General features: G+C 43.7%; 1 protein-coding gene across 3 annotated transcripts in view; it reads right to left on the reverse strand.

Moving 5' to 3' along the window:
• Positions 1 to 19,231, reverse strand: part of TCAIM (T cell activation inhibitor, mitochondrial) — an 80,965-nt gene that overhangs the window by 19,117 nt on the left and 42,617 nt on the right. For all 3 annotated transcript variants that reach the window (XM_069730034.1, XM_069730035.1, XM_069730036.1), the window contains exons 6-8: positions 10,298 to 10,420; positions 5,633 to 5,730; positions 346 to 437 (exon numbers count right to left, since the gene is read on the reverse strand). In XM_069730034.1, coding sequence (XP_069586135.1) covers positions 346 to 437; positions 5,633 to 5,730; positions 10,298 to 10,420 — 313 coding nt within the window. The remainder of the gene's footprint in view (positions 1 to 345; positions 438 to 5,632; positions 5,731 to 10,297; positions 10,421 to 19,231) is intronic.

The following is a 19,231-nucleotide window of genomic DNA, read 5'->3' on the forward strand; positions in this document are numbered from 1 at the left end:
AAGGCGGTAGGAGGCAAATAAATTAATTACTACAGTACAGTAAGACATATGGATTAAAGACACCGTGGGGAGCACTGCAGCCTTGCAGCTCTGGGGTCCTGGGCTCAAATCCCACCAAAAACAAACATCTGCAAAGACTTTGTATGTTCTCCCAGTGTTTGTGTGGGTTTTCTCTGGGTTCCTCCCACACTCCAAAGACATCCCGATAGCCAATCAAGATTGTTAGCACCAATGGGGACAGTGATGATAATGTCTGTAAAGCGCTACGAATATGATAGCGCTATATAAGCAAAGTATAATAAATAAAGAAAAAAAGTAAACAAAAAAGCATTCAATTAAAATCACCTTGGCCCAGTGATGATGAACATCCATTGTCCCCAACATCACATGCCCAGCTGCACTCATGCCAGTCCGGTCTGTAAATATGACTGTGTGTCCTATAGCGTAAAATATAAAAATATAATAAACCATGGCTTAATTTAAGACATAATAACACATGGAATAAAATAAAAAGCTAAAACATTTTAAACCAAAGCACACGCAGTTTAGGGTAAGAGCTAAAACCTTTGGTATATCAAACACAACAGCAGCTTTTCACAATAGGTTTGTCTCTTTAAGGACAAATCATTTATAGTTACAGTATCCCAGTATATATGGTAGCAATAATCATACCTATCCTGAAGAAGCCATCCCTTCATCCAATCTCTGGCTCTTACCCCATATCGCTACTCGTGTTCACCTATAAACTCCAGCACTTGCGCATTGAAATTTCCTCTCATTCAGCTTACGGTACTCTTTGACCACCTACAATCCGGCTTCCATCCCTACCAATCCACTGAAACTGCCCTAGCCAAAATTACTAATGACCTCATCATCTCCCGCTTGACTACTGCAATATTCTCCTCTATGGCCTCCCAACTGACACTCTCACATCTCTCCAGTCCATTCGCAACTCTGATGCCCAATTAATCCACTTCTCCCTTCGCTACTCATCCGCCTCTCCGCTCTGCAAATCTCCTCATTGGCGTTCAATTTCACAACAGATACAGTTTAAACTACTAACACTGACCTACAAAGCCATCTGTGAGGAGGTGGACCAGCTGCCGTGTTCCTGAAGACGTCAATGCTACTGTGGTATATAATATGTAAGATGTAATGTGAATTGTGATGTGGAATCATAGGATATTAAAGTTTGAAGGGACCTCTAGGGTCATCGTTTCCAACCCCCTTCTCAATGCTTTATTCACTAAACCATCAGACAGATGTCTGTCCAGCCTCTGTTTGAAGACTTCCATTGAAAAAGAACTCACCACCTCTTGTGGCAGCCTGTTTCATGTATAATGTTTAATGAGTTTGCTGGACATAGAGTTAATATTTGACTGCATAATTTTGTGCATTGCCATGTGAAATGTAATATCTTCCTGAGTAATATAATGCATGATAGAGATAAGTGTTATAATGTTTGCATAGAACTGTGTTGAAGGTTATTTCTGCCCAGCAACAGACTGCAGGGTCTGAGACAGTTAACTGAGACCGGCCCTTATTAGGGAGAAGGATTGGAGATTGTGGGATAGTGATAGGAAAAAGGAAGTTAGTTAAGGTTGAGAGAAACAAAACAAGACACTCTTAGAGAAAAAGAGGATCATCATTGGGTGTGTGCGGGAAATAGTGGCATAGGAAACAAGACTCATCAACAGCACTTCAGTGGTAACAGCGTTTCCCCCTCACACAGGCAAGTCAAGGGACCAACAATGAAATAAGATAGGAACTTGTTTAGAAGACTTAGTGGGAACAGTCCTAGAGATGGCCAGACCTGAAAGCTGCAGTCACTGAGATTGTGTCAGCGGGTTTGGGGCACATACAGGAAGACATCGGGAGAATCTCCTTTATGTCTATTCCCAGGGAAAGATTAGTTCGAGCGCAGTACCACGACGAAACACGTCAACCCCGGCGGCGTTATAATATGTCATGCTCGCGCCCAGACTGGTATGCGTGGGCGTGTGGCCGGCCCCACTGGACCATAGACCAGACTACCTTGAAAGGGGTGTAACTAAGTAGCTTCCTTGGTCTTCGCTGGAGCCTCTGATGGTGAGGTCAGACTTGTGTGGCAGGAAGCTACCAGGTACCACTGCAGGGTGGTGTCTGGCTATGGCTGCTGATCCCACCAGAGAACGGAACAAAGACAGGCAAGCGGGCACGGCTGGCACTCTGGCAGACAGGCGGGCACAGCTGGGACACAGGCAGGCGGACGGGTACAACAGAGACACTGGCAGGTGGGCACAGCTGGCTCTCTGGCATGCAGGTACGGGTACAACAGAGACACTGGCAGGCAGGCTGGCTCTCTGATAGGCAGGCAGGTACAGCTGGCTCTCTGATAGGACAGGCGGACAAGGCTGGTACACTGGAAGAATCGGTAGGGACCGGTCTGCAGGCAGGTATGTAAAACAGGTAAGAACCTGTTTAGACAGGAGGACTTATGAATAGGTAGAGAAAGACCACAAGAGCGGATGCAAAACGAAAGTACAGGAGCTAGAGCCAAGCACAGAAACACAGGAGGCCAAGCGCAGAAGGTAGAGCCAAGAGCAGGAGGCGGAGCCAAACACAGAAGGCGGAGCCAAGAGCAGGAGCCAAGTGCAGAAATGCAGGAGGCAGAGCCACACCAAGAGGTGGAGCCAAGAGCTGAAATGCAGGAGGCGGAGCCAAGAGCAGGATGCGGAGCCAAGAGCAGGAGGCGGAGCCAAGAGCAAGAGACGTAGAACCGAAAGGAGCGCAGCCAGGTAGAACAGCAAGGAGCAGAGCCACAGAGCGAGAGCTGAGCGGAGCCGCAGAGCAAAGCCAGAGTGCTGAGCAAGGTCACAATGCAGAGCAAAGCTACAGAGAGCAGAGCTGAGAGCAAAGCCACAGAGCACAGAGCTGAGAGCAGAACAAAGTCAGAATGCAGAGCAAGACAGAGTGCAGAGCCCAGAGCAAAACCACAGGAAGCAGAGCAGGGTCACAGAATGCAGAGCAAGGAGCAAAGCAAGGTCGCAGAGAGCAGAGCAAAGCAAGACACAGAGTACGCACAGCAGGGAAAGGAAACCAAGGCAGGAATATAGACGGACACAGGAACAGGACTAGGCTAAGACAAAGTCAGGAACAGGTAAAGGCATAGCGACCTGGACAAGGCACAGAGACCTGGACACAAGCCAGGGTACGACGCCCCTCTGGGTGGCAGACATAGGCCAAGGTACGAAGCCCCACTGGATGGCAAACACAGGACACAGACCAGGGTACAATGCCCTCCTGGGTGGCAGACATAAGAGTAACAGAGACAGGACCTGGCACCTCAGCAGCTAAGAACTGACTGAGGGAGTAATTTGCACAGGCCCCCACCAATGGGTGGGGAAGTCTTAAATACAGGAAGCCTCATGAGTATTGGCCGGGGACACCTTAGCAAGGTGCACACAATCTCAATAAGACACAGGAGTTTCCGGTGCCGCCCCCCCTATGCACACAGACAGAGCATGCACAGAGCAAGCAGCAGACATGAGGCACACAGCATGGAGCTGGCAGCAGAGAGAAGTCACAACATGGCACAGAGAAGTGAGTTTGAGTGTAATGCAGGTGGGGGATGGGAGGCCATGCAGTGATGCCAGCAGGGTTGTTACATACTATAAAGGTCCTCTGCTTAAATTGTGAACTTTCAGCAATGTTCATCACAAGTAATATGCCATTGCAAGTAACCATTAAGCACATGCCTCTCTCTGGCGCAGAAGTCAACAAGTGTTTTTGCTGCCATCCTATGTATGCCAGTTGGTTGATTAGTAAAATGGACTTTGTTTTAACCAAATGTCTGGTTTCCAGTGCTCATTTCCATAAAGGGGTCCAGTGCCATGCAGACTATGGCAGGACTGAACATCAAGGTATCACCACACAATCACTCAGGAACCACATTTTTCTGTAGTGTGTTGGGGCCCAGAAATCATAATACTCTCCCATGGCTACCGCCCCAGGCACTGTTACATATGCATAATTTGTATCCTCTATATACTTCAAAACTAATCTCGTAATATCATCCCACACGTAATTTCCGGTCCTCACGAGATCTCATTCTCTCCTCCACTCTCGTATGTTCCTCAACTAATCGACGTCAAGACTTCTCCCAAGCATGCCCCATCCTCTGGGATTCTGTGCTCCAATACGACCGATTTTCTCCATTATTCACAACCTTTAGCTAAAACGTGAAAACTCATCTCTTCAAAGAAGCTTACAGCTTCCAATGATCCCTGTCACCTCACTTATGCAACCCCTTAACCTACTATCTCCTATCCAACCAGAACAGGTCACTTTTATCCCCAACAGAATGAAGCAGCAGAGTGCGTGCTTGACCACAGCTCCATTTATGAGACTGCCAAGCTCAGTACTCAGCTTTTTCTGGCTGTCCCATAAAGGTTAGGAGCAGTCGTAGAGTATGCACGTTGCCACTCTATTCTATTGGGTAGAGTAGTGAGTGTTCTGGTGATCGGTGCAATTCCCAGTGAACAGGCAGCATCCAATCTATAAATTATGACCTTGCCCAATGGGCAATGTAATTTGTATACAGGATCTGTATTATAATTTCCTGTGTTGTTCATGTGACATCTATGCATTAAGCCCTTTGTTTCTTGACAGTTACATAATTACATGGGTTGAAAAAAGACCTAGGTCCATCAAGTTCAACATTTCTCCACCAATAGTTTTTTTTGTCACTAAACTACGCACGCGCGGCATCCCGCGGCCATTTTCCTGAAGCCCCGGGAAGCAGGAGACTCCATCTGCGCACGCGCGGCCTCAGGAAGATGGCCGCGCCCACCGAGAAACCGCTGAATAGCGGCGAGCGCGCTCTTTTTCAACAGCTGCGCAGTGCATTCGGCACTTGCGCATGCGAGAAGCACTACACCACCAACGGGAACATAAGCAAGATCTGGGGGAAGAAACAGCGCTGTGACCACGCCCATCCGACCTGACCAGCCTGATTGACAGGCGAAAAAGGCCACTTTTGTAAAGTATTTCGGCAGCATAGGTAGGGAATCAGGGGACAAAAAATACCCTATTGTAAAGCACAGCTCAGGCCCTATTTAACGGTATTTTTATCTCCTACTGAAAAAACGGGGTGACAGGTTCCCTTTAACTATAATCCGCAATGTTATGTGTACTGAGGAAATTGTCCAGCCCTTTTTTAAAAGCTGCTATAGTGTCTGCCATTACTACCTCTTGTGGTCGGGCGTTCCACATTCTGACTGCTCTAACTGTAAAGAACCCTTTCTTATTTAGCTGTCGGAATCCCCTTTCTTCCACCTGTAGTGAGTGACTATCTTATCATTCAATACATATGTTTCACTGTGTTTTTTTTAATGATTTTTCTTAATCGGATTATAAAAAAGGGTAGGGAGGTTCCCACTGCAGACATCTATGTCATTTTCACAGGGACCTCTGCCTACTGGACACTTATGGCATATTCATTGTGAAAACCCATTAAACAAACTATAAATATTCAAAATTACAGGAACAGTCTAAGCAGTACTCATATAATTTATCTGTAAAATAAAAAAAATTCTGAATAAAAGAGAATATTCATATCATTATGTGGAGGCAGATCACGTAAGGTATTTACCTTTTGCCATCTTCAAAGACTCACAATTATGTTTGATAAGACGACCTAAACTGTGCAGTTGACCACAGCGATGTGCAATACCCCAACTTCTCTGCCATCTGGTTAATGAGGGAATAGTAGATTTTCAAAATGGTGTCCTTTTGGCATCCTATGAAATTGGCTTAAGTGTACAAGTATGTGTTTCATATGGGGAATTTAGATCTGGAGGACTATTTGGACCGCCTTGTGTGATGACAACCACTGCACAGCGCTGTGGAGTATATTGGTGCTATATAAACAATGGAACATAAATATCTTTTGTTTATAGTTATTCAAAAAAAGGAGACTCGATAACTTAAAATATCCTGAAATGGTAGAATGTATAGCTTTGCAATGTTTTCATACCTTTGACCTCAGAGACACATCAAGGGGGACACATTGTTGGTAGTTAGTGATGAGCGAACGTGCTCGGATATCGCGTTATCCCAGCATGCTCTGGTGTTATCCAAGTATCTCGCAAGTGACTGAATAACATGTTCTAGTCCCCACAGCTGCATGATTCGTGGCTGTTAGACAGCTGCAACACATGTGGGATTGCCTAACAAACAGGCAAACCCGGCTGGCTAACAGCCGCGAATCATGCAGCCACGGGGACTTGAACATATTAGTTAGGCACGCCCGAGATACTCGGATAACCCCCCGAGCATGCTCGGTTAACACTGTATCCGAGCACTCTCACTCATCACTATTAGTAACTAGATGGTGGCCCGATTCTAACGCATCGGGTATTCTAGAATATGTATGTGTAGTGTATAGCACAGCCCACGCAGTACATTGCGCAGCCCACGCAGTACATGTATATTGCGCAGCCCACGTAGTATATTGCGCAGCCCACGTAGTACATTGCGCAGCCCACGTAGTACATTGCGCAGCCCACGTTGCATATTGCGCAGCCCACGTTGTATATTGCGCAGCCCATGTAGTATCTTGCCCAGCCCACGTAGTATATTGCGCAGCCCACGTAGTATATTGCGCAGCTCACGTTGTATATTGCGCAGCCCATGTTGTATATTACGCAGCCCACGTAGCATATTACGCAGCCCACGTAGTATATTGCCCAGCCCACGTAGTATATTGCGCAGCCCACGTAGTATATTGCCCAGCCCACGCTGTATATTGCGCAGCCCACGTAGTATATTGCGCAGCCCACGTAGTATATTGCCCAGCCAACGCTGTATATTGCGCAGCCCACGTTGTACATTGCTCAGCCCATGTTGTATATTGCGCAGCCCACGTTGTATATTGCGCAGCCCACGTAGTACATTGCGCAGCCCACGTAGTATATTGCGCAGCCCACGCAGTACATTGCGCAGCCCACATAGTATATTGCACAGCCCACGTAGTACATTGCTCAGCCCACGTAGTATATTGCACAGCCCACATAGTATATTGCACAGTCCAAGTAGTATATTGCACAGCCCACGTAGTATATTGCACAGCCCACATAGTATATTGCACAGTCCAAGTAGTATATTGCCCAGCCCACGTAGTATATTGCACAGTCCATGTAGTATATTGCCCAGCCCATGTAGTATATTGCACAGCCCACGTAGTATATAGCAATGTGGGCACCATATCCCTGTTAAAAAAAAAGAATTAAAATAAAAAATAGTTATATACTCACCTTCTGGAGCCCCCGGATCGAAGCGGTTACCGACGCAGCCCACGTAGTACAGCATGCAGCATGAATAGTAAAAAGTTGGTCACACAGGGTTAATAGCAGCGTTAACCGAGTGCGTTACACCGTGGTCAACGCTGCCATTAACCCTGTGTGAGCGCTGACAGGAGGGGAATATGCGGGTGCCGGGCAATGACTGCGGGGAGGAAGGAGCGGCCATTTTCTTCCGGATTGTGCCCGTCGCTGATTGGTTGTGGCTGTTTTGCCGCGACCAATCAGCGACTTTAATTTCCATGACAGACAGAGGCCGCGACCAATGAATATCCGTGACAGAAGGACAGACAGACAGACGGAAGTGACCCTTAGACAATTATATAGTAGATGCAAGACGGCCTTTGCTCTTTCAGTGGATTCGTAAGACATCAATCATCCTCAATACTGAAAACTTAAGCTGGGGAAAGCAACGTACCCTACTGGTCACTAAGCAAAGTCTGACACATTCCCTATTTTTTCTTTTTTACTTGAACAGAATTTGAAGCTTCTAATTCCACTGGAAAACATGTAACAATGTCACCCACCTACCATGTGTCATTTACAACACTGCTGTTTAAAGGGAATCTGTCAGTAGGATTTCACCCCCCAAACTATTTATATGTGCATGTAGTTCCTTCAACAACAAGTCCAGTAATACCTTTACATGGCCGGTCTGTTCCTCCATTATTGAGAAATCAGCATTGTACTTTGTAAATGAGGCTGAAGAGCTATTTATAGATCTGAAGCCTCTGTCACCCCAGCTCTATTCCCAGACAAGTGCCGCTTTTTCCTGCTTCGAGACGTTGTGCAGGATAGTTTGTGGATTAAATCCGCACTGTCACAATAATACAGATTCGGATGTGATGAAAAAAATACCACAAAGACATATCATGTGGTATTTTCCTGATGAAGAGGTCAGACAGACCTCGAAACGCGTTGAATAAACCACTAGAGTTTTTCATTACATTCGAATCTGTATTATTGTAGAGAAGGTCGCGTGGGCGGCCTGTGGATCTGCAGCAGCCGATACGCACATGCTCTTGCTTTATAATATCAGGTGAGCAGCTCCCTGTTAAAAACTGCACTAAATCTGAGGATAAGACCCTAAATGCGCTTTTGTCTCCCTTTTTCCTGCTTGACTGACTGTTCTCTTGCCCGAGGACACAGCAAGGAGGCAGGGAATAGAGCCGGAGTGACAGAGGCTTCAGATCTACAAAAAGCTCTTCAGCCTCATTTCCAGATCAATTCAAATGCTGATTTCTCAGTAACAGAGGACCGGACTACCCATGTAAAGGTATTTCTGGACTTGGCTATTAAAGAGCTACATGCATATTTAAATAGTATGAAGGGGTGCAATCCTGCTGCTAGATTCCCTTTAAGTGACATATGTCTTTTGAGTTCCCTTAGGGACCCAGGGCTGGAGGGCAATTTCTACTCTACATCCCTGTCTGGAGTAGGAAAACATTGTATATGATTACGAAAACATATTATGGTTTTTTTTTCAAGAAAAAGTATCATAAACATCCATAGAATGATTTAAATGAAAACAACAAATAGCAACATAACAAACATGGGTGTTGAAGGAAAGAAGCCATGTTTGGTTTTATTTACTACTACCCCTTTAAAGGGATTCTGAATTTGGCGGGCTCTGTTAACGGTCCGATGGGCGGTGTTTTCTGTTCTTTCATGCACCCCTTCCTTTCCCGGTGGCCGCAATATTGTCTTGCATTTGATGAGGTTTCCTCCGTAGTACACGTGTGCGCAATGCAATCTTGCCTTGCGCACGCGCAGTATGCTTTGCACAAATGCGGGCAAAGCCGAAAAGCATTAGTGCGCATGCGCCGGCGCACTATGTCCCGGAAGTATTTCGCTGTGTTCCGGGACATATGTGTAGGGGCTATGAATTCCAAGTTGGGAGCAATTTCCACAATAGGGTGACTTGAGGGTGGTTATTTTGTAGACGTTTTCCAGAAATAAACTGCAGTTGATGTTGAAAAGTGAAAATTACAAATATGCCACTTAGTGCCCAATACATTGTGCTCAACTTCTGGAGACATGGACCCAATAAATTGTTAAGTAATAAGGTCATTTGGATTTGGGATTGTAGAGGTCACTGAATTTTTCAGGGGCAAGGCACATCAAATTTCCAGAGCTTTTGTGTTACCAGTAAATGGAAGCCCTCTATATATCACATGCCAGCATTAATGAAGGACCAGCTGAAGTATGAAGCGCTAAATTCATTAAAAACGTAATGAATTTGGCGCATCATCTCAGTGGTGTGTGCCATCATGCGCCTCCCCGGAAATGTTACTTTAGTCAGAGATTGGAGTATAATTTCTGGTGTGCAAAAATTTAGCACTTTTGCTGAAGTTAATTGGCTGGCGTTTCACCCCCTTCTCTCTGCCCATTTTGACAGAGCTGCTTCAAACTGGCTTGAAAATTTTGCGTCAGCGATGATGCTGGCTGTCAATTAAAGGGGAAAAACAGTCACCATGTTAGAGAGCAGGGGTAGCAGATTAGACTCATTTATAATTTTGTAAGAAATGATTCAGCATAACCTGCATTTTAAACATTTAACCCTCTACTCTCTCTGGATTTTGTGTCCAGTGGGCGGTCCTATCAGTGACGGACAGCTTTCTTTGTGAGCATACATAGACAGCTGTGTGACTGACAGGACCGCCCACTGGACCCTAAATCCCAGAGAGATAAATGTTTAAAATTCAGGTAATACTGAATCATTTCAGGTCCTGTGCCGACAGGATCACCTTGACATACTTGTATGTCCATTTACGAGAACAGCTTGGAAAATTAGACATACCAGTATGTCCAATGTTGAGAAGGGGTTAAAATGTTATTTCTGTACAAAGAAAAATGCGTGAATGTTACGGTTTCTAAATTGCCATACAAATTCTGCATATCATGTTGCATAGACCTGTACTTTTGAAATGTGATCTATTTCCTATGTAGATATTTACCGGACATTAGAAAGTTGAAGTTCATCAGACAGATCTGTTTTCAGGCGTTCTAGTTCTTCTCTTAGTGGAATACTAGTGTTCAGCTTCTTCTGTGCCACCTCTTTGTTACTTTGTATCCAAGAACTATTAAAAAACAACCAAAAACAAAGTAGAGATCTGCTTTTATAGTATCTCTCAATTCTCTGTGAACTAGACAAACCTGTCACAACATAATAGCTCAGTAGCCCCCCTAAAAAGCAGCCGTACTTGCCAATACCATGTCCCAAAGAAAAAGGTAGAGACAACAAAGATGCAAAGTACTGATGAAAAAACCATTGACACACTTACAATACATGGAGTGGGTGGCTACCTAGTATTATAAATGCACACGGGTAAGACTTGCGCCCCACTCCATGAATTGCGGGTGTGTGACTGGTTGTTTCATCAGTATTTGTTCTCCCCTCCACCTCCTGCGTTCTCACAGTGTGGTATAATATTGTATTTTCTCTCAAATATCTATTAGAATCATCCTGCATTAAAATCTTGATCCTTGTGTTTAACAATATATTTAAGAATATATACCATTGTGTTTTGTCGATATGATTATTTTGTATCTTGTTGATATAACTAAACGCTCACTGTCTATTTCTATTCTTTTAAACATTCCTTTTTAATTATTGTGATTAACACTTGAAAGATTTAATCGATTGGGAGCACAATATATTACATGTATGTTTGCATGACCAACAGCTATGAATAAAAACAGTGTGGTGTCCGAAACGCACTAGCTTTTATATTTGTATGCCATGGATTTTCAAATATGTATCCAAATAAAGGCAAAAACCTTTTTCATTCCATGCTGCAGTAACTTTTTATTTTGGATGACTTAGGGTATGTTCACACGTTCAGGATTTCCATCCTTTTTTTTTCAGGACAGTTTTTTTAAAAACTGCAGCTCTTGGCAGAAAACGCAGGTCCTTTTTTTGGTCCTTTTTTGATGCGTTTTTGATGCGTTTTTTGAGGCGTTTTTTGATCCTTTTTTTATGCAGTTTTCTATGCAGAGACTGTGTGTTTCCTGGGAAGCTTTTTAGGGCTAAAATGGCTGAAAATACCCTAACCCTACCCCTAACCCTACCCCTAACCCTACCCCTAACCCTAACCCTACCCCTACCCCTACCCCTAACCCTAACCCTACCCCTAACCCTACCCCTATTCTAACCTTAGTGAAAAAAAAAAAAAATTCTTAATTTTTTTATTGTCCCTACCAATGGGGGTGACAAAGTGGGGGGGGGGGTGACATTTACTATTTTTTTTATTTTGATCACTGAGATGGGTTATATCTCAGTGATCAAAATGCACTTTGGAGCGAATCTGCCGGCCGGCAGATTCGGCGGGCGCACTGCGCATGCGCCCGCCATTTTGCAAGATGGCGGCGCCCAGGGAGAAGACGGACGGACGGACACCGGGACGCCGGGTAAGTATAAGGGGGGGAGATTAGGGCACGGGGGGGGCATCGGAGCACTGGGGGGGAGGGCATCGGAGCACGGGGGGGCAGCCACACTCCGCCCACGCACTTCCGCCCGCTCCCCCGCACTTCCTGCTGCAGCGGTTCTGCACATCAAATCGCAGTAAAACCCGCAGATATATTTTTGATCTGCGGGTTTTACTGCGATTTTGACCTCACAATGGAGGTCTATGGGTGCAGAACCGCTGCGGTTCAGGAAAAAGAATTGACATGCTCCTTCTTTTTTGCCGCAGCTATTCTGCGCGGCTTTTTACACGAAATTCCGGATCATGTGCACAGCAGTGACTGTTTTCCATAGGGTTACATTGTTATGTACCCTGCATGGAAAACAGCTGCGGAACCGCAGCGGCAATACCGCTGCGGTTCCGCAGTAAAAAACGCACTGTGTGAACATGGCCTTAGGCAGATTATATAATAATATGTAGGAATTAGGGCTTGTTCAGAAGCTGCGTTTTTGCCGCATTTTTCCAACAAAAAACAACAACACAGTTTAACTGTACCAGCAAAGGGAATACGGTTTCAGAAATAATGCACATCCTGCTTAGATTTTCCTTGCAGAGTTGAAGCAGTTTCCAAATCTGCAGCTTGTCAATTCTTTCAGTGTTTTTGTAATGTTTTTCACCCAGCATTTTTCCTGCCAAGAGATAGAAATGTCTGCTGAAAATACTTAAAGGGAATCTGTCAGTAGGATCAACCTTTCTAAGCTGTCTATATGGACACGTAGGTTTTAGAAGCTGATTAAATAATATCTTAAAATCTGTGGTCCGATTTCTTATTCCAGAGATATACAGGTTTTGTTATATGTAAATGAGCTGTTGAGAATTATGGCCGGACACTGATTTGTATGAGAATCTGCCTCCAGAGATTATTTTTAATAAAAGAAAGAGTTACCAGTGTGATACACGTAACTAACACAATAGTAGAACTGTACTTTGTCTTCTTACAAATACATTTTCTGCAGCTCTCACAACTCTGCTGTATTGTAACACTGTCTGCCTGTGAGATGGAAGTTGATAGGAACCTGCAGATGTGTCAGGTATAATCACACACAGCTCTGCAGTGAGATCAGGAGAGCGACCATCACACTAGTAACTCCTCTTCATGTAAAATAAGCTCTGGAGGCAGCGTCCTCCCCATAGCCTGGAAGAGGGCATTTATATATTAGAGAGAGGCCATTACATGTCACACACTGGAAATACCATCTTTTATTTAAATTAGTCTCTGGAGGCAGATTTTCAGACAGATCAGTGTCCGGCCCATAGATCTTAACAGCTCATTTACATATGGATTTCTCCAGAATAAGACATTGGATCGCAGATATCAAGGTGTTATTTTATTCAGCTTTCTATGACCTGCGTGCCAATATAGATGGCTTAGGAGGGTGGATCCTACAGACAGATTCCCTTTATCATGTGCACATACCTTACAATACAAGAGGTCAGGGAAAGTTGTCACCACCTATAGAAATGTAAGGTGGAAGGCAGTTATCAGGCCAGGTTAACCACTTATTGGAATAGGTAAGTTTCCAGTGAGCATTTGGAGGTTTGACATTGTCAGATGGAATAAGCAGAGCATGAATGTTGTAAGGGTGAGTGAGAGGTATTGATTATAGTGATAGAGAAGAGGTCGCCATTGCCAGAAAGAAGGTTGCATATGTGAGGTGCTATTTGCAAATTAGTTAAGAAAAATAGGATAAAGGAGACCTGGAGGGGGATTTGATGGCTAAAGTGACATTTGATATTTCATAGATTTATTCTCATTCAAAAAATGTTCCGATAAACTGTTTTAATATTAATTTTACAATCAACATTCGCTCACGACACACACATGCCTCAGATGTTACTGTAATGGGGGACTCCGCTTCCCACACTCACTTTTCCACTAACCTATCGCAATAGGCTGACAATGATCACCCACCCCACAGCCAGTCCACACATCCACATCACACATTTTCCTGCCCCCCTCTCCGTTTTCACTGGTTTGAACACTAGCACATGCAGCACCCCGCTCGCCCGAGCGTTTCTTACACTGGCCCATACACAAGGTAACAACTATCCATTCTCACCCTCTTCAGGGTTTGCGGCTATGTTTAGAGCAGCAAGTAGCAAACTTATTACGTTTTAGATTTAATATACAAAAATAATACAGGGCTTAAAAAAAGATGAAAAAATAAAAACATAAATGAGAAAAAAACCGTAAAAAATAAAATGGATAAAATGCAGATACAGTACAGACCAAAAGTTTGGACACACCTTCTCATTTAAAGATTTTTCTGTATTTTCATGACTATGAAAATTGTACATTCATACTGAAGGCATCAAAACTATTAATTAACACATGTGGAATTATATACTTAACAAAAAAGTGTGAAACAACTGAAATTATGTCTTATTTTCTAGGTTATTCAAAGTAGCCACCTTTTACTTTGATGGCTGCTTTGCACATTCTTGGCATTCTCTTCATCAGCTTCAAAAGGTAGTCACCGGGTATGGTCTTCCAACAATCTTGAAGGAGTTCCCAGAGATGCTTAGCACTTGTTGGCCTTTTGCCTTCACTCTGCGGTCCAGCTCACCCCAAACCATCTCGATTGGGTTCAGGTCTGGTGACTGTGGAGGCCAGGTCATATGCCGTAGCAGCTCATCACCCTCCTTCTTGGTCAAATAGCCCTTACACAGCCTGGAGGTGTGTTTGAGGTCATTGTCCTGTTGAAAAATAAATGATGGTCCAATTAAACGCAAACTGGATCGAATAGAATGCCGCTGCAAGATGCTGTGGTAGCCATGCTGGTTCAGTATGTCTTCAATTTTGAATAAATCCCCAACAGTGTCACAAGCAAAGCACCCCCCCACCATCACACCTCCTCCTCCATGCTTCACGGTGGGAACCAGGCATGTAGAGTCCATCCGTTCACCTTTTCTGCATCGCACAAAGACACGGTGGTTGGAACCAAAGATCTCAAATTTGGACTCATCAGACCAAAGCACAGATTTCCACTGGTCTAATGTTCATTCCTTGTGTTCTTTAGCCCAAACAAGTCTCTCCTGCTTGTTGCTTGTCCTTAGCAGTGGTTTCCTAGCAGCTATTTTACCATGAAGGCCTGCTGCACAAAGTCTGCTTTTAACAGTTGTTGTAGAGATGTGTCTGCTGCTAGTACTCTGTGTGGCATTGACCTGGTCTATAATCTGAGCTGCTGTTAACCTGCTATTTCTGAGACTGGTGACTCGGATAAACTTCTCCTCAGAAGCAGAGTGTAACAATATATACGTTAAGGAATCTGATAGCATGGGATAAAACCATTCTGAGAGCAAAGCTGCAGTAAAAGATGTATTTAAATAAAACAGAAATGCTAACAGAACTAACACAGATATTCCTGCAATTGTAACGAGGTGCTCAGCACAATATGGTAATCACAGCACAGTGAATAGCGGGACGCGACTGCTAATATGAACCAGTCCAGCAAGGATATGACGAGGAAGGAAGTCCAGTAGGTTATTAGTGGAAATGCACACAGTACTTAAACTTGGGAATCCAGCAGAAGTGAAGTGGAAATGCACACAGTACTTAAACGAGGAAGTCCAGAAAACTAGATCATACGTGCGCACAGCACTTGTTTGTGGAAGTTCAATAATATGCAGGTGGTGCATTCAGCATGAAGTCCTGGTGAAAGAGGATGAAGGGAAAAAGAGGGAGAGCGCTATCTAATCGTAGTAGATGAGTACAAAACTCTCTTGGTGAGAAAAGCAGCACTAGAATCTTGCTCACCTGGTGTGGTTGTGCAAAGAGGCACAACACTGGGAAAAGTTTAGCAAACTAGGGAAATCATTCCACAGGTGTGCTGCAGGTCACAGCAGTTCCAGAGGAGAGATGCAGCTGAAAGTGGCGAGGCAGCTGAAGCAGGGAGTTCCCCAGACCACAGGCAGAAGCTCAGGAGCCAGCAACACAAAATACTCAGGCACAGAACACCACATGACTCGTACTTAACCCTTTACCCCCAAGGGTTGGTTTGCACGTTAATGACCGGGCCAATTTTTACAATTCTGACCACTGTCCCTTTGTGAGGTTATAACTCTGGAACGCTTCAACGGATCCTGGTGATTCTGACATTGTTTTCTCGTGACATATTGTACTTCATGACAATGGTAAAAATTCTTTGATAGTACCTGCGTTTAATTGTGAAAAAAAATGGAAATTTGGCGAAAATTATGAAAATTTCGCAATTTTCCAACTTTGAATTTTTATGCAATTAAATCACAGAGATATGTCACACAAAATACTTAATAAGTAACATTTCCCACATGTCTACTTTACATCAGCACAATTTTGGAACCAAAATTTTTTTTTGTTAGGGAGTTATAAGGGTTAAAAGTTGACCAGCAATTTCTCATTTCTACAACACCATTTTTTTTTAGGGACCACATCTCATTTGAAGTCATTTTGAGGGGTCTATATGATAGAAAATACCCAAGTGTGACACCATTCTAAAAACTACACCCCTCAAGGTGCTCAAAACCATATTCAAGAAGTTTATTAACCCTTCTGGTGCTTCACAGGAATTTTTTGAATGTTTAAATAAAAATGAACATTTAACTTTTTTTCACAAAAAATTTAATTCAGCTCCAATTTGTTTTATTTTACCAAGGGTAACAGGAGAAAATGGACCCCAAACATTGTTGTACAATTTGTCCTGAGTATGCCAATACCCCACATGTGGGGGTAAACCACTGTTTGGGCGCATGGCAGAGCTCGGAAGCGAAGGAGCGCCATTTGACTTTTCAATGCAAAATTGACTGGAATTGAGATGGGACGCCATGTTTCGTTTGGAGAGCCCCTGATGTGCCTAAACATTGAAACCCCCCACAAGTGACACCATTTTGGAAAGTAGACCCCCTAAGGAACTTATCTAGAGGTGTGGTGAGCACTTTGACCCACCAAGTGCTTCACAGAAGTTTATAATGTAGAACCGTAAAAATAAAAAATCATATTTTTTCACAAAAATTATCTTTTTGCCCCCAATTTTTTATTTTCCCAAGGGTAAGAGAAGAAATTGGACCCCAAAAGTTGTTGTACAATTTGTCCTGAGTACGCTGATACCCCATATGCGCGGGTAAACCACTGTTTGGGCGGATGGGAGAGCTTGGAAGGGAAGGAGCGCCGTTTGACTTTTCAATGCAAAATTGACAGGAATTGAGATGGGACGCCATGTTGCGTTTGGAGAGCCACTGATGTGGCTAAACATTGAAACCCCCCACAAGTGACACCATTTTGGAAAGTAGACTCCCTAAGGAACTTATTTAGAGGTGTGGTGAGCACTTTGACCCACCAAGTGCTTCACAGAAGTTTATAATGCAGAGCCGTAAAAATAAAACAAAAAATTATTCCCACAAATGATTAATTATTAATTTTTAGCCCCCAGTTTTGTATTTTCCCGAGGGTAACAGGAGAAATTGGACCCCAAAATTTGTTGACCAATTTATCCTGAGTGCGCTGATACCCCATATGTGGGGGGGAACCACTGTTTGGGCGCATGGGAGGGCTCGGAAGGGAAGGAGCTCCATTTGGAATGCAGACTTAGATGGAATGGTCTGCAGGTGTCACATTGCATTTGCAGAGCCCCTAATGTACCGAAACAGTAGAAACCCCCCACAAGTGACACCATTTTGGAAACTAGACCCCCTAAGGAACTCATCTAGATGTGTTGTGAGAGCTTTGAACCCCCAAGTGTTTCACTACAGTTTGTAACGCAGAGCCGTGAAAATTAAAAAAAAAAATCTTTCCCCCAAAAATTATTTTTTAGCCCCCAGTTTTGTATTTTCCCGAGGGTAACAGGAGAAATTTGACCCCAAAAGTTGTTGTCCAATTTTTCCTGAGTACGCTGATACCCCATATGTTGGGGGGGAACCACCGTTTGGTCGCATGGGAGGGCTCGGAAGGGAAGGAGCGCCATTTGGAATGCAGACTTAGATGGAATGGTTTGCAGGCGTCACATTGCGTTTGCAGAACCCCTAATGTACCTAAACAGTAGAAATCCCCCCATGGAACTTATCTAGATGTGTTGTGAGAACTTTGAACCCCCAAGTGTTTCACTACAGTTTATAACGCAGAGCCGTGAAAATAAAAAATCTTTTTTTTTCCCACAAAAATTATTTTTTAGCCCCCAGTTTTGTATTTTCCCAAGGGTAACAGGAGAAATTGGACGCCAAAAGTTGTTGTCCTATTTGTCCTGAGTACACTGATACCCCATATGTTGGGGTAAACCCCTGTTTGGGCACACGGGAGAGCTCGGAAGGGAAGAAGCACGGTTTTACTTTTTCAACGCAGAATTGGCTGGAATTGAGATCGGACGCCATGTCGCGTTTGGAGAGCCCCTGATGTGCCTAAACAGTGGAAACCCTCCAATTATAACAAACCCTAATCCAAACACACCCCTAACCCTAATCCCAACAGTAACCCTAACCACACCTCTAACCCTGACACACCCCTAACCCTAATCCCAACCCTATTCCCAACTGTAAATGTAATCTAAACCCTAACTGTAACTTTAGCCCCAACCCTAACCCTAACTTTAGCCCCAACCCAAACTGTAGCCCTAACCTTAACCCTAGCCCTAACCCTAACCCTAGCCCTAACGGAAAAATGGAAATAAATACATTTTTTTAATTTTTCCCTAACTAAGGGGGTGATGAAGGGGGGTTTGATTTACTTTTATAGCGGGTTTTTTAGCGGATTTTTATGATTGGCAGCCGTCACACACTGAAAGACGCTTTTTATATTAAATATTTTTTGGGTTACCACATTTTGAGAGCTATAATTTTTCCATATTTTGGTTCACAGAGTCATGTGAGGTCTTGATTTTTGCGGGACGAGTTGACGTTTTTATTGGTAACATTTTCGGGCACGTTACATTTTTTGATCGCTTTTTATTCTGATTTTTGTGAGGCAGAATGACCAAAAACCAGCTATTCATGAATTTCTTTTGGGGGAGGCGTTTATACCGTTCCGCGTTTGGTAAAATTGATGAAGCAGTTTTATTCTTCGGGTCAGTACGATTACAGCGATACCTCATTTATATCATTTTTTTATGTTTTGGCGCTTTTATACGATAAAAACTATTTTATAGAAAAAATAATTATTTTTGCATCGTTTTATTCTCAGGACTATAATTTTTTTATTTTTTTGCTGATGATGCTGTATGGCGGCTCGTTTTTTGCGGGACAAGATGACGCTTTCAGCGGTACCATGGTTATTTATATCTGTCTTTTTGATTGCGTGTTATTCCACTTTTTGTTCGGCGGTATGATAATAAAGCGTTGTTTTTTGCCTCGTTTTTTTTTTTTTTTTCTTACGGTGTTTACTGAAGGGGTTAACTAGTGGGCCAGTTTTATAGGTCGGGCCATTACGGACGCGGCGATACTAAATATGTGTACTTTTAT

Source organism: Ranitomeya imitator, chromosome 6 (assembly GCF_032444005.1).
Source record: "Ranitomeya imitator isolate aRanImi1 chromosome 6, aRanImi1.pri, whole genome shotgun sequence".
Classification (NCBI taxonomy): Eukaryota; Metazoa; Chordata; class Amphibia; order Anura; family Dendrobatidae; genus Ranitomeya; species Ranitomeya imitator.